This window comes from Typha latifolia, chromosome 5 (assembly GCF_019914945.1).
Source record: "Typha latifolia isolate L0001 chromosome 5, TyphaL0001v2, whole genome shotgun sequence".
Lineage (NCBI taxonomy): Eukaryota > Viridiplantae > Streptophyta > Magnoliopsida > Poales > Typhaceae > Typha > Typha latifolia.
Genome location: NC_133090.1, coordinates 13,714,471 through 13,729,306, shown reverse-complemented (window position 1 = coordinate 13,729,306; position 14,836 = coordinate 13,714,471). Strand labels below are relative to the sequence as shown.

Here is a 14,836-nt window from a genome sequence, read left to right as displayed (position 1 = left end):
TAACCAAGGCTGTAACCAAGGCAGTCCACACGTTCGCAGTCGGTCTATTTAGGTGCATTTTGCAATACAGATCGACAAGAGCAATATTTGCAACAAATATCAAATCCAAATCCATTCCCAACTAGACCTGCATGAGCTTGTTTTGCATGTACCAATGAGCCTAAACGAACGAAAATTCTTACTAGAATTGAGTAAGTGAAATGATCCATATTAACAGTAGAATTACGCATCAAATAATACATGGCCAAATTAAGCTTCTTCGCTGTATCCATGAAGAGCATATCCTGCTATTATTGTGTTAACCATGCAACACCAGTCTTCTCAGGCATCTCACCAAAAGACCCACTGAGCTTCTTCCATGTATCCACATTTACTGTACATATCAATAAGAAGCACAAGAAGCAAACGAAGGCATTTTCCATGCAAATCCCATCTTTTAAATACAGGAATATGCAACTGCCTACCAGAAAACACGAAGCCCAGACCAGCAGATGCGCGCGAATTATGGTAATAAACATGCGCGGCCCCGCATCCGGTGTATACTGCCACATCAACAAGAAGAACTCGAGTGGCTCCTCGAAGGAACCAGTCGTGTAATCGTTGTGTTCCAGGTAACGATGTTTACCTCCGGCATATCGTCAAACAACTGCCTGGCGTCAACCATCATGTTACATTTCAGGTGCATCAGAAGGACTCTATTCCTCATATACTGATCAAACTCAAATTAACCTGGCGTCGATCATGTATATGGCGGAACACCATCTTTGACCACCCTGCTTGCAAGTTGCAAGCATTCATTCACCAACGCATCGTAGGTATATACCACCCTTCCAACGCAAGTTTCAAACAAAGAATTATGGTTTTGAAGAAAACCAACTTCTCAATCTGATCACAGAGACTGGAAGAGTCGGGTACTCTTGCGACATGGGCATCTTGCAGTTCGAGTTCCGCATCTGTGTTCTCAACAACAACAGAGTTAAGTTTTGGTCTGGGCTTCGGCTTAAGGCCGCCTTCCAAGGAGGAGCAACACTTGACAACCCAACATGGGGTCTTTTTTCCCAGAGAACAATGAAGGTTTTTATATATTTTTGATCCGGCTGGGGATATTAGCTTCAATAAGAGAAGAAGAAGAAGAGAAGGTCGACAACTTGCTTTGAATTGTATGTTCCGTGATCCAGTTAAAGAGACTGGTGAAGTAAAGCTCCATTCGAGGAATTTAATGGAAAAGGATCAAGACTGGAAGCAAAGAAGGGATCTTTCTTCTTCTCATTTGGAGGGCATCGTTGAGAGCACAGAGAAATCCGCCAGAGTTGGAAATATCCCAAACCGATGTAAGAACTCAGCAGCCAAATGTTTTCTCCTTTTCCGAGTAAAGCCTTATAGACCGAGTTTTTTTTTAAATTTTTTTTAATAATTATAATCCTTTTCGAGTTCGGAGTAGTTATAACATCCGAATCTCTAATATAATTTTTATCACAGTCGAACTCTTCTTATAATCTGTTTCGGATATGGATTAGCTACACGCTATTATAAGCATCCAATCTCTACTAAAATTTAATCAAAGCGGAGCTAGATCTTCTTCGTTCCTTTCTCCTCTCTTGCCCAACACGAGACTTCGTAGTGGGTTTTAAGAATCCCTCCCGAGGTGATCTACCGAGCGACATCTCGACAAATTCGCCTCAAATTTGTCTGCCGAATTGATGAAGAACGATACTCCTCCTCTCATCTCGACAAGTACGGATGCAAAGAACAACGACAACAATGATGCAGCCGATGTGGATTTCAATCCCATAGAAGTCATGAACATAGTTGATGCGGCTTCAAACAATAACAACAACGACGACGTCCTAGCAGACGGGAAGCAGAAGCGTGAATCCGAGAAACATAAAACTAATAAAAACAAGAAGAAAAAATGCAAGCCGGAAGTAGAAAAGACGATAAGAACGGGCAACCCTCAAAAGCAGAAGGGAGAACTACTGGGCACGATTGTAAAGCTCAACGCCGACCTCACTTCGCGATGCGTTCTTCAGAAGAAGCTCGTCAGCACCGACATCAACGTCGACCAATGCCGGCTTCAGCTGAACGCAGCCCAGGTTGCGCCGTTGTTCGAGAAGTCGGTGCTGACGGCGACAGAGAAAGCTAATATCTACAAAGATCAAGGGTTGCAGGTGAAAGCTTACGACTTCAAGGGGAATGAGTACGTGATGGAGTTGAAGTTTCTGGAGAGTACCGGGTTTTATCGGATCAAGAAGGGGTGGGGTAAGTTCCTGGACACGCACTCGCTGAAGAAGGATCAGATTATGGTGATTTGGGTGGCCAGGGTTAATGCTCAGCCTGTGATGATGCTGCTGAATTATGATGAAGAAGAAGACGAGCAGAGGAAGATTGATGCTCAAATCTTTGATGAAATTATTGTTGTAGAGGGAATGATAAAGTTTCATAACTTTGTGACTCCTCCTGTTTTTACTGTTTAGTTAGAAAGTAGGCCAAGTAGGAAGATTTCTCCTCGATAGAGTACTCTGAATCTCTTTTAATAGCTTATTCAAACAAAAACTATGTATATCTTAATAAGAGGCTTCAGAAGGGCATACGTGATACGTGTACGAGATAAATTTAAAATTAAATAATATCGATTGAGATATAAAGTATTTTAGAAATTATTTGTTACTTGCTTTGCATGCGATTAGTAATTGGTGCTGGGATGGGAGATGTTCCGTATATTATCTTGATTCTTTTTAGCCTTTGCTTCTTTTAGATGTAAATATAAAGATAAAACTTTATATTCTAATAATGAGAATGCTTTAATTAGGTATGCGCTCTGCCCAGCCGAACTCAGCCAGATGAGCATTTCCGTTGTAGTAGTTGGTTTGGAATTTTTTTTTTTTAAAAAAAAAATGATAAATTTTCTCTCATTTATAGGGTGATCTTTTACTCTTTTTCACCAAAATAATATTGGAAATGCAGGGATCCAACTGCAAAACGACGTAATCGAAGATTAGTGAAATTCTATAGGTTGTAAAATTGTAATTTACGTTAGCTTTTGATCAGGCCTAGTTTTAGCTAGGGTCATTGATACGAAGCTTTACTTGTTCTCTATGACAAAGGAATCACTCAAAATATGAAAAGTAGAAAGGAAAGTATAAAGATTTGAGCATATCTAGGCAGCTAACATCTTACTCCAGTCTTCGTTCTTTATCTCTCTTCATAATTAACGAAACGAAGGCCTCCACTGCCCCATCACAAAACAAAACAAAACCTCCCCGCTTCTCCTCTTCCAACACTCACAAATATGGCAAGAGTGGGAGGAATCTTCATCTGTTTGCTGATAGTGATCATAGACATAGTTGTTGGCATACTAGGAATCCAAGCAGAGATAGCTCAGAATAAGGTACGTACTATTCAAGATGATGACTTCACTTGTCAATAACTAGGCATTCACTCACGAATCCATCTAACGTTGCTTTGGATATATATATATATATATATATATCTGCGAGTTAATTATATAACAGGGTAAGCACTTGAGGGTGTTCATCTTCGAATGCAAAGAGCCAGTCCACCAAGCCTATAAGCTTGGGCTTGCTGCGGCTGTTTTATTAGCATTAGCGCACGCATTAGCTAATCTGCTCGGTGGATGCGTGTGCATCCGCTCACGAGAGGAATTCACTCGATCCTCCACAAATAGGCAACTCGCAGCAACTACCCTCATACTCTCATGGTAATCATAACTAATTCAAGTGATCGCTCATCTTATAGACCGTGCCGCGTATGGATGACTAAAAAAAACAATTTTGTTGTCTTGTCTTGAAAAGGATCGTCGTTGTGGTCGGGTTCGCAATGCTGCTGGTAGGGGCGATTAACAATTCAAAGTCGCAAGCTTCCTGCGGGTTCGGCCATCGCCATTTCTTGTCCATTGGGGGGATCTTATGCTTCATCCATGGCCTGCTTAGTGTCTGTTACTACGTAGCCGCCACTGCCGCACTGTGGGAAGAAAGGATGAGGCCGTGAACGACGAGGGATGCCGGTGTTCCTGGTGGCACGCAAGGAACACAAGAAGTCCAGCCCTGATTGACTCCAAAAATGGTGCACAGAAACGAACATTGGTTTTTCTTGGATTGTGTCCACTTTTACCATCCTATTCTTATCATGGATTAATGGTGAATCTACTGTATGACGAACATCAAATGCTTCTGTCTTGTATCTTGTTTCTCATATCTATTGTAAAGTAGGACGCACGAGACAATATACCTATTAAATGAAGAATCTGAGAGGGATTTGGTATTGCTCATGGTTGCTAAATTGTCACGAAGAATGATTGTTTCGCATATGAAAATAGAGGAAGAAGTAAATTAAATATCAAAAGACCACGTAACAAGAAATGTAATCATTCATTCGATATAACAGCAAAAACCATTTCAGACAATAAGCTGTTCTGGTACAATCAATCATTACTACTACTGATCCACAACTGATGTATCATGGCTTAGAAAAATCCAATTCACCTGTCGATCGACTAATATAGAATAGTTATAGAACTTGAAGCAGAAAAAGCTTAAATGAAAAGAACCTTTATCATCTTTGAAGATGAGCTTCGTTAAAGCTTTCGCCCCCTTCCATAACAAAATATGCAATATTAAGATGTTATCTAATTGCAGAAATCAATAAATAACTAGAGGAGACTATATATAGCCTACAACTAATCATAGAGAAGAATTACATCATACATTATCCCATTGAGAACGTATATTGTCACCAGTAATCTCCACAAGAACATGTCCCATGTCTGAAATGGTGAAATCGGCTAGCATCCCTTACCACAATTTCCCTCTTAGTAACTAGTGTGGCAAGCTTGATTATATTATGACAATCGTTGCACACCCGATGGCCTTGTGCAATTTGCAAGGGAGTATAAACAGGCGTGCTTATCAGCCCAAAAGCAATAGCTAATTTTTCGCTGTGGTGATTTGATAATTGTTGCTCCTGCTCACCAACATCAGGAAGCAAAGATTTCTGGTCAGGGACATAACCAACTTCTTTTATCTCTTCCATTAAGACATCTAACCTCCTATATACTTCATTAATTTGCGGGTGATATCTATCTCCAAAAATAAACCCGTGAGGTTGTTTCTTTACCTCGATCCAACTGCAAGCAGGGCGTAGTCTCAATCCTTTCCTTTTTAAGGTTTTCAATACCTTAGCTGCATCATCCATTCTATTCGAGCTGTTGTATATATTTAACAGGACAATATAATTACTTAATTTCTCAGGTTCCATTCCAAAAAGCTTTTCAGCAGCTAGCTTCGCAAGCTCTAAATTCTTATGAATCCTGCAAGCTGTAAGCAAGGCTGCCCACATGTTTGCAGTCGGGATAAAAGGTGCATCCTTTATCATAGCAAAAGCTTCATCCAATTGCCCTTCTCGACCCAACAACTCAATCATACATGCATAGTGCATTGCCCGTGGTTTCATTCTTGAATCTTGACCCATCAACTCGAAGAGCTCCCACCCTTTTTCCAACATACCAGAATAACTGCATGCATTCAGTACGGCGAGAAAAGTCACATGGTTGGGAACCATTCCTTCTTTTGTCATTCTCTCAAACATCTTGACAGCCTCATCTCCCATACCATGGTTGCCATAGCCCCCTATCAGAGCATTCCAAGATATAACATTCTTCCTAGGCATCCTTTCAAAAACATTCCTCGCATCTTCCATCCTTCCCCATTTGCAATACAGATCTACAAGAGCTGTGTTTGCAACAATATCAAATCCAAATCCATTCCGGACTAGACCTGCATGAGCTTGTTTTGCATGTACCAATGAACCTAAACGAGCACAAATTCTAACTAGAATTGAGTAGGTGAAATGATCCATATTAACATTAGAATTACGCATCTCATAATACATGGCCAAAGCTTCCTCACTGTATCCATGAAGTGCATATCCTGCTATTATTGTGTTCCATGCAACAACAGTCTTCTCAGGCATCTCATCAAAGACCCACTGAGCTTCTTCAATGTATCCACATTTACTGTACATGTCAATAAGAGCACAAGACACAAAGACATTTCCATGCAAACCCATCTTCCAAATACAGGAGTGCAACTGCCTACCAGCAAACACGAAGCCCAGACCGGCAGATGCGCGAATTATGGTAGCAAACATGCGCGGCCCAGCATCAGATGTATACTGCCACATCAACAAGAAGAATTCAAATGCCTCCTCAAAGGAACCAGCATCAACCAGTCCTGTAATCATGGTGTTCCAGGTAACGATGTTTACCTCTGGCATATCATCAAACAATTGCCTGGCATCAACCATCATGTTACATTTCAGGTGCATCAGAAGGACTCTATTCCTCATATACTGATCAAACTCAAACCCGCTGTCGATCATATGGCGGAACACCATCTTGACCACCCTGCTGGATCCCAGAGCGATGCAAGCATTCACCAGCGCATCATAGGTACGGGCGCCAACAACTATACCACCCTTCCACCGCAAGATTTCAAACAACTCAATGGCTTCTTCATGCCTCTTGAAGAAAACCAACTTCTCAATCTGATCACAGAGACTAGAAGAGCCAGGCTTCGCGACGTGGGCATCTCCCAGATGAGGTTCTGCATCTGGCTTCTCGACAACAGGGCTAATTTTTGGTCTGGGCTTCGGCTTAAGGCCGCCCTCCAAGGAGGAGCAACACTTGACACCCCAACATGGGGTCTTTTTCCCAGAGAACAATAAAGGTTGGATCTTTTTGATCCTCGGGATATTAGCTTCAATAAGAGAAGAAGAAAAGGTTGACAACTTGTTGTGAATCGTGTGTTCCGTGGTCCAGTTGCAGATGCTGGTGAAGTAAAGCTCCATTCGAGAAATCTAATGGAAAAAGGATCAAAACTGGAAGCGAAGAAGGGATAAATACCTCAAGGAATCGATCGTTAGTTAGAAACGAGGGTTTAGAGGATGGAGAAGGGATCTTTCTTCTTCTCATTTGGAGGGGGTCGTTGAGAGCATAGAGAAATCCGCCAGAGTTGGAAAGATCTGGGGTTTTGGTGGCTGCCTTTGAAAACTGAAATTATCCAACCTACAAATGGACCGGACTACAAATAAAGGCTACCCATGGGCTGGACTTTAGTTTAGACAAACTCATATACGCATACAAGTACTTATAATGTGAATACTAAAAAGGTTGGGAGTAAATTGTAAATTCGTAAAAAAAAATATAAAAGTTGTGGTATGCGTCATTTTCTTTCTCCTCTCTTCTTAGAAAGTCTTTCTCGTAGCCGACGTCTTCCTCCTTTCTACCATGGTTTGTTTACTCTCTATTCTTCTCTCCATTTCTCTTTTTATTTTTCTTTCTTCTTTCTCCTTGTAGCTCTGAGCCACCGAGACCTCGTCGGGTTCCCTAGTGGGATATTGATGTCTCTAATCCTCCTCCTCCTTCTTACGCCTCCACCTGTCCCTTTCTCCGCGCAACGTCGTCTCCTTCTCCTCCCTGCGAACTCCCTACTCTGATAGCTCCTTCCCTCCCTCTCTTCCATGGCCTCCATTGCCATCTTCATCCTACCTCGCTTCTCTTGTGCACGATTATGTCCCATATTGTCGACCTTGATTCAATAACTCCTTCCCCCTCTTCACCTTGCAGTGCCTCTCTTACCGCCTCCGGTGTGTCGATCTTATCAAGGCATTATGGGAGGTTTTATTTTATTGTTTTAGCCCATAGGGTTGTGTGTTATACATTTTTCTTTTATTCTCTATCTATCTATCTGTTATAGGTAGGTGATCTTTGATTTCACTTAGTTTGGTGATTCATGATGTGGTTTTTTTGACTGCCGGCTTGAAGAAATCTATAATTTGTGATTCTGTCTAAGGCCTTGCTTTATTTTTCATATCGACTTTCACTTTCAAAAAATGTTTATTAGAATAGAATAGATTTGTTATTCTATCTAGTTATTAACAATTTTATCTTTAATAAATATTTTTAAATTTGAAATTACTGTGAATAAAATAAATTTAAATCTAATGGCATGAGATAAAATATAATTTAGCCATCCGACTTTCCTTAGAAAATGTTTGTTTAGATTTAGTTGCTGTAGTTGTTATTGAAGTAAGGTATATCATTTTTTAGTTTACATAAAATATCTAAGTCCTTTGTTTTATAAAAATAAAATCATAGTCAACCGATAACTTTGGAGAACCCAAATATTTTCCTATTTGTCAAATTATTTTAATACTTCTATTAGCCTGGATTTCTTACTTGGATAAGCTTTTGCCCAGATCCCAACCTCAGATTGGCTTTTCTTTTTCTCTTTTCGATATCCAAAAAGTATAGAGAAAAACGGAGAAGAAAGCTCTCACCTTTTTATCGAGTTTATCGCCATCTACCCTCTCGGATTCCTTGTAGGAGATCTAGGATTCCCGGCGAAGCATCGGGGATGGGTTCGCCGGATAACCCCAATTGGTTCTTGGACTCCGCTCTGATTGACGAATTGGCCGACGCCGGTGGAGATTTCGCTGCGGCGGCGGCGGCGGCGGCTGGCGGCTATTGTTGGACGCCTCAGGGAGTGAATTCTTCTTCTGGTGTCAGGTATCACGGATATCATTCTTATTGATTTCATTTCGATTTATTAAGACGTTCGCTCGTTTTTGCTTTTGGGTTTTGTCGGTTTGAATTAATTGTCTAATTTGTGTGTGTGTGGAAAGTTTTGAGCTTTCTTTTTCTTTTTGACTTTGATTTTTTATTATACTTCAATTGGTTGTGTTTTTTGTTGAAATAATTTCTACAGAATTTTTTTGGGAGTTATTTGTGACTATTGGATAATGTCTGGTAATTAGGAAAAAAGGAAATCCATGCAAATTGAAAGATTACAAAAGGATTTGAGAAAGAGATCATCTTCTGTGTAAGCTAAATTGGTCTACGGAATTATTCTTTGGAGCAGTTGACACATGCAGGCTAATCTTCTTACATTATCTACATGCTTTCTAATAATAATTGTATTATTACTTTTTGGTGTGATGATTATGAAGGAAATTTAACATATGAGTTACCTAATATCTTTTTTTAGATTATATCGAGAAATGTGTTCTTTTCTGCACCTGCTCTAGATTTTATAGGAACTTTCAAATAATGGATTTCCAATATAGTTGACAGCAGATTGGTAGAGCCAATCGATGACAATAATTGGTTTTAACATTATACCTAACAATCTGAGATATGATGCTTCTAATTATCCTCATGGTGAGATTAGCTTGGAATTTCTCTTAATCCGATGGCTGTTTTGATCTGTTTGTGGAGGGTGACATTTCCTTTTTCCATAATGTAAGAAGTGATTTCTTACTTTATTCATGGTAAAGTTTTATTTTAATTGGATCCTCAGTTGTTGATGAATATATTGTATCATATGAAGTCATTCTACGTGCAAAGTATGGTTTTTGTGCTGCCAAGTGGCCAAGTTAGTACTTTTCACATTTTTTTAACTCTAGAATGTGATGTGTATATATATATATATATATCTTCTTAACTTAGGTACTTGTAGATCTGAAACCCCGTGAGGAGAATACATATTCAACATCAAACTATGAATCGATGAGTTATTGACAAAATGTTGATGATACTGATTTACAGTGGTCTGCTAATGCTATGTGCTACTGTTATTGCACTAGCTGCTACCTATGTTCTTTAGAATCCCTGCTGATTTTATATCTATTTTCTTATTTCAGAATGTGATATCTAATCACCTGATGTATTTTTACAGTTATTAGTTTTTGTTTTCCTTCCTTCTTTCCATTGTTCAGTTTTATGGGTGTCTAAGGGTTGTCTTTTGTTGTCAGTGTGGATATTGATGGCTCTTTTACAACTTCTGATGACCCCAAAGCACCATGCTCTAGCAAACGGTTTGACTTTTATTTTGAGCTTTGTTATTGAGAGTATGATTTCCATGTTATTTTCTATTATATCTGTAATTGTAAAGAAATTTGAGTTACAGCGCAAGGACAGAATCTGGAAGTGGGCCTGCGTCTAAAGCTTGTAGAGAGAAAATGAGAAGGGATAAGTTGAATGACAGGTGCATTTGTGTTTAGTTGGTTACATAACATGTAAAACTCATGATTTATATGAGGTAATTTTCCTCTCTGGTGGCTTGAAATAATAAGTCTTTGGGCTTTTACTTTTTAGGTTCATCGAATTGGGGTCTGTTATTGATCCTGGGAAGCCACCGAAATCAGACAAAGCAGCTATTTTGAGTGATGCTGCTTGCATGGTTACTCAGCTGCGCATTGAAGCACAAAAGCTAAAGGATTCAAATGAGAGTCTTCAGGAAAAGATAAAAGAGTTGAAGGTCAATGATTTTCTCATATCGCATTATGTTCAACCTTCCATTATGTATAGATATATTTTAGGATGCTATTTGTTATCCTTTGCTAGTACCTAAAATTAACGTTCTCAGTTAGATTTTCAGTAAATACTAATCTGTTTACAAAATGGTTATTCTAGATGACTGCAACATCAATATATCCATTTGAGTAGTTCTGAATGCCATTACTGTGAAAACTTTGTAGAATTAGAATTATTGGTTATCTTTTCTATTTGTAGTGTTTCCTAACTGAAAAAGATAAATAATCATCATTAATATTATTATATAGGGTAAGAGTTTTATGATATCTAGTTAAGCTGTCAGAATATATATGAATCTAGTAGGATGTTCTTTGATTGCAGTAATTTAAATTTTAGGCTAAATAATATTTGGTGGTTATCTGATCCATGTACTAGTCATCTAATAATCATAAACTTCATAATGATCTTTCTTATAATAAATATGCATAAACAATCTACAAGATAGCTCATAGGAAGTTTCTTCCTTTGCCCATCGTTGAGCAACAGCATCTTACCATAGTTCAACGTATCAGCGGATATCAATATTCGATACTATCAGTTGATATATATCAGCTTTGATCCTTATTGACCCAAAATTTGGGTCGAAATCAGTTTTACCTTGGTTTCGGCCCAAGCATAAACTATATAGGCTGTGAACACAAAATTTTGGTTTTCTTTTCTTTTTCTTTTATGTGGGCTATATGTGAATACAACTTGAGATATCAACTATTGATCTCTTAATGTCTTGAATGCCACATTTTACGTTTTCTTGCTATTTTTTCTCCTTTTCGTTTTGTTGCTATTTTTTTCTTCCTTCACCAATTTTAATTTTTCTTTTAACACTTCTATGCTCACTGCTATTGCAAAGGCACTTGCTAGCCTCATCTACAGGAGGCTTCTTGCCGTCTATATTGCAAAGATGATGATGGTGATGAACACATGTATTTACTGAATGCTTTTGAAATTCGATATATTTCTTAATATATTCACTCTTTGTGTTATGTTATTACTATCTAATGTGAGTAATTTAAACTTTTTTAATCTTTGTTTTCATCAAATTCTGAGATTTTTCTATGTTTTATATCAATTTTTAGAATTTACATAATTCAAAAGTAGTTCAATATCTAAATGGTTAATACAATGGTCAAAACGACCGATATTGCTGATACGAATAGTTTTCTCCGCCTACTTAGTATACTATTACTTAGAACCTTGCATCTTACTAATTATTTATCATTTCTTTCAACTGCACTCCCCACTATTGTTGATGGAAGATGGAAGATCGTCTAGTTTAATATGAGAGATTTGAGTTTGGCTGTTTGATTAGGTGTAAATAGTTGAAGATGAGTAGGAAACTAGTGCTGAAAACAATGTAGGTAAAGAAAATCACGCATGTGTGATGCTTCACAGAGCTTAGAGGAAGTTCGTTTATGATCATCAGTAATTAATTCAGAAATTTAGTATGATAAAATGACAACTTAAGGAACACTGCGAAGTCGTTGAGTTATTTTTCCCATCTCATGTGATGAAAGTAACTAGTTTAGAGACCTGTAATTCCTTTTTTGATACAAAAGAAATCATTATTTGTATGCGAATGGTCAAGGTGCAACTCCATACAACATTCATTGAGCAATAAAATTTAAGTATATAAAGCTAATCAAGAACTGGCAAAATGTCAAATTAATTTCTTATGAATTGTTCCGAGTTCCTGAGACAAAGTTGAGCATCATGGAAGACATCCTTTTTTTTTCATAATTTGCAGAATTATTTCGAGCATTTGGGTGATCATTGGTTATTGAAACTGGGGGTTGTGTACTACTTCTACTTATTCACATTTGGACGATATGAATTGCAGCTGAAGGAGCTAGTATTTTATTTCTTTTTGTGCTTTACTTGTTTACTTTTAGGATAACTGGTAAAGTAGTAAGTCCACCTATCTTTACATTCTCCCTGACTTATTAGACATGTTTCAATCACAGAAAATATTGAACTTCTACATCATTGCAGGCAGAGAAGAATGAGCTTCGTGATGAGAAGCAAAAGCTGAAGGCAGAGAAGGAGACCCTAGAGCAGCAAATAAAACTTTTGAATTCACAACCAACCTACATACAGCCTCCTCTATTACCCACTGTCTTTGCTGCCCAAGGTCAAGCTGCTGGGCGTAAGTTGATGATGCCCGTTGTCGGTTACCCTGGATTTCCAATGTGGCAGTTCATGCCGCCGGGTGAAGTCGATACCTCCAAAGATACTGACGCGTTTTCACCAGTTGCATAAGCTTTCTGGACAAACTGAACCTGCGCACTTGGAGATTTATGCTTAGATTTTTGTTTGCTAATGTACTCAGAAGTTTGTTGAAATTCTTAACACAATTCTTTTGTTTTAAGTGGATCTTATTAGCAGGAAACATGTATTTGCCAATGAACTACGTGGCCTCATAATGTAAATGCTCATCAACATGGGATACCTCATCCCTGTTTGGAAATTGGAACAAGCTCTATATTGCGACTTTAGGAATAATCAATAAATTTCAGTATGAGTTAATTTTATTTTTACGATCAGAACTCATTCTTATCCTTTTTTTGATAGAATTTCTAGCATTCAAAGCCAAATGTAGACAAAAATAGGACAGCAACTTTTATTTCATCAATTTCATGTATACTACAAATCTAATACATCAGAAGATATTTATGCCAATGAATCAAAACAATATCTAAATCCAAACAAACAACCGTGAATATATAACTGATTAAATTAAATCCTCCTCGTGGTGCTCAAAACGCCACAAGCATCAGCACTCCGAGCCCGAACGCAAACGCGACCTTCTCCTGAATGCCGAGACCACTAACTCCTGCTTCCGAGCCCTGCGGGGGAGGAGCAAGTGCAGGTGTGACTGCGGATGGCGGTGAGTTGGGTTGAGATGGAGGAGGAGTCGCAGTTGGAGATGGAGGTGGAGGAGAAGAGCCGGGAGTGGGTGGGGTAGCTGGCGACGACTTTGCGGACACGTCGATTTGGACCTTCATGCCACCGGTGCAGTGACCTGGGATCCCACAGATGAAGTATCTGGTCCCGGGGGCGGTCAAAGCTACGACGGTGTTGCCACTGGCGTCTGTGGAGATTGGGTTGCTTGTTGTGCATGACCCATAGTTGCTCATGGTCACCTCGAGGACATTATGTTGGGTGGATGCATAACTGAATACTGCAGATATCACAACAAATTTTATGGTTAGTTTATGAAAGTTTAGAAGAGTTTGCAGAAAGTTTGGATGATTATTTATGATCATTGCTTTTTTACTTTTTAATCTCTCTAAAATACAGAATATTATCTATTCGGTCTGTTTTTTTTTTTAAGCAAACTCGAGGAGTTCAATGATAAATACCTATGTAAGATGTGAATGATAATAAATGCAAACATAAGGTGTTTTTAATAAATATAAACATACTGAGAAAATCTCCCGTGAGGAAGGTGATAGGGGAAGCCCAGTTTGCGAAGTTGGTCTGGAGATCCCATGAACCGCCCGGTGCTCCGACGGTGTAATTTGTACCAACTGCGAGCTGAAAGATAGCTGCCATTGCCAAGGCTGCGATCAAAGCTTTTGCCATGTTTCCCATGTAAAGAGATCGGGACGGAGCAGCAGGGGAGATCAAGAAAGGTGGCAGAGAAATACTAATTTGGCTGCGGAATGAGAGTTTCCAAAGGAGAGAGAGAAGATGAACTCCTTAGATGCGGTGGTGCTGTGATTCTTGTATCGATTTTGTCGATATTTATAGACCGTGCTGAAGATTATTTTAGGACCGCGTCAAATGTGGATACACGTCTGGCAAATCAAAAGGGTTGTTGGGGATTTGTTGAATTCCAAACTTGGCGGCTTTAGAGACTATGTCTTAGGTAATGGAAAAGATATGGATGTGAGAACTCACGAAGAGGTCTCCTACGTGACCTTTTTAATGATTTAAATTGGAATGAGTCCATTATTTTCTTTGCTTTCACTCTGTACAAACTTTTTGCAATAAAAAAAATAGGTGTTAGGTTTAAATATATATACAAATTATTTTATGTATTTTATTTATGTATATGAGTATATCTATAAATTTTAATAAGATTTAGTTTCAAGAGTTTTGAGATCTGAAGCATTTAAGTCAGTACGGTTGAAGTGTGTTTAAACGCACCCTGAAAAACATTAAAAGATATGAAGATATAGATATGTATTTTTGGCCGTTTGAACGCACTTAGAAACTCAAGTCAAAATTTTCCAACAAGGCTAACTTGCATTCGAACGGAGTCGTGGAACTTTGCAAAATCTGAAATTATATGAGAATTAATTTGACTTGAATTTAACTTTATCTTTATAGAATATATAAAAATTATAATATCTTTTGATAATAAGTTTTTAGAAAAACAATACATTTTATCGATAAATGTTTTTGCTCATCTTCTACATCAAAAGATTCGTCTTAAGAGTCATTAAG

General features: G+C 38.4%; 4 protein-coding genes and 1 long non-coding RNA gene across 7 annotated transcripts; 3 read left to right on the top strand and 2 right to left on the bottom strand.

Moving 5' to 3' along the window:
• The first annotated feature begins 625 nt into the window (after positions 1–625).
• LOC140788091 (uncharacterized) lies at positions 626–1,116 on the top strand. Its single transcript, XR_012108962.1, has 2 exons — positions 626–811; positions 896–1,116. It is a non-coding gene; the product is annotated as an uncharacterized lncRNA (long non-coding RNA).
• Positions 1,117–3,196: 2,080 nt separating this feature from the next.
• On the top strand, positions 3,197–4,299 carry LOC140788083 (protein VASCULATURE COMPLEXITY AND CONNECTIVITY-like). The gene is made up of 3 exons (XM_073137196.1): positions 3,197–3,388; positions 3,513–3,718; positions 3,813–4,299. Exons 1-3 carry the CDS (start codon positions 3,290–3,292, stop codon positions 4,006–4,008), a joined length of 501 nt encoding a protein of 166 aa, XP_072993297.1. The 5' UTR covers positions 3,197–3,289; the 3' UTR covers positions 4,009–4,299.
• A 70-nt stretch (positions 4,300–4,369) lies between these two features.
• LOC140788074 (pentatricopeptide repeat-containing protein At5g50390, chloroplastic) lies at positions 4,370–7,117 on the bottom strand. Of its 2 annotated transcripts, XM_073137184.1 has the most exons (2): positions 6,283–7,117; positions 4,370–6,189 (listed from the first exon to the last, which is right to left on the bottom strand). In XM_073137184.1, the coding sequence occupies exons 1-2, from the start codon at positions 6,862–6,864 to the stop codon at positions 4,750–4,752; spliced, it is 2,022 nt and encodes a 673-aa protein (XP_072993285.1). In that variant the 5' UTR covers positions 6,865–7,117; the 3' UTR covers positions 4,370–4,749. The 2 variants fall into 2 exon arrangements, with proteins under 2 accessions (XP_072993285.1, XP_072993284.1); XM_073137183.1 differs by having other exon boundaries at positions 4,370–7,117.
• A 918-nt stretch (positions 7,118–8,035) lies between these two features.
• On the top strand, positions 8,036–12,915 carry LOC140788081 (transcription factor ILR3-like). 2 transcript variants are annotated; one of them, XM_073137193.1, is made up of 5 exons: positions 8,036–8,584; positions 9,829–9,891; positions 9,969–10,061; positions 10,172–10,334; positions 12,377–12,915. In XM_073137193.1, exons 1-5 carry the CDS (start codon positions 8,433–8,435, stop codon positions 12,641–12,643), a joined length of 738 nt encoding a protein of 245 aa, XP_072993294.1. In that variant the 5' UTR covers positions 8,036–8,432; the 3' UTR covers positions 12,644–12,915. The 2 variants fall into 2 exon arrangements, with proteins under 2 accessions (XP_072993294.1, XP_072993295.1); XM_073137194.1 differs by having other exon boundaries at positions 8,048–8,584; positions 9,984–10,061.
• Positions 12,916–12,980: 65 nt separating this feature from the next.
• LOC140789039 (stellacyanin-like) lies at positions 12,981–14,106 on the bottom strand. The gene is made up of 2 exons (XM_073138628.1): positions 13,810–14,106; positions 12,981–13,565 (listed from the first exon to the last, which is right to left on the bottom strand). Exons 1-2 carry the CDS (start codon positions 13,976–13,978, stop codon positions 13,141–13,143), a joined length of 594 nt encoding a protein of 197 aa, XP_072994729.1. The 5' UTR covers positions 13,979–14,106; the 3' UTR covers positions 12,981–13,140.
• Between the last annotated feature and the right edge of the window lie 730 nt (positions 14,107–14,836).

Bases quoted from the DNA above. Each gene is read 5' to 3' on its own strand.
- LOC140788083 (XM_073137196.1), top strand. From the start codon at position 3,290: ATGGCAAGAGTGGGAGGAATCTTCATCTGTTTGCTGATAGTGATCATA. The intron at 3,389-3,512 runs GTACGTACTATT...ATTATATAACAG, and splicing joins CAGAGATAGCTCAGAATAAG to GGTAAGCACTTGAGGGTGTT. The intron at 3,719-3,812 runs GTAATCATAACT...TGTCTTGAAAAG, and splicing joins ACTACCCTCATACTCTCATG to GATCGTCGTTGTGGTCGGGT.
- LOC140789039 (XM_073138628.1), bottom strand. From the start codon at position 13,978: ATGGGAAACATGGCAAAAGCTTTGATCGCAGCCTTGGCAATGGCAGCT. The intron at 13,566-13,809 runs GTATGTTTATAT...TGATATCTGCAG, and splicing joins CCTCACGGGAGATTTTCTCA to TATTCAGTTATGCATCCACC.
- LOC140788074 (XM_073137183.1), bottom strand. From the start codon at position 6,864: ATGGAGCTTTACTTCACCAGCATCTGCAACTGGACCACGGAACACACG.
- LOC140788081 (XM_073137193.1), top strand. From the start codon at position 8,433: ATGGGTTCGCCGGATAACCCCAATTGGTTCTTGGACTCCGCTCTGATT. The intron at 10,062-10,171 runs GTGCATTTGTGT...TTTACTTTTTAG, and splicing joins AGGGATAAGTTGAATGACAG to GTTCATCGAATTGGGGTCTG. The intron at 10,335-12,376 runs GTCAATGATTTT...ACATCATTGCAG, and splicing joins AAAAGATAAAAGAGTTGAAG to GCAGAGAAGAATGAGCTTCG.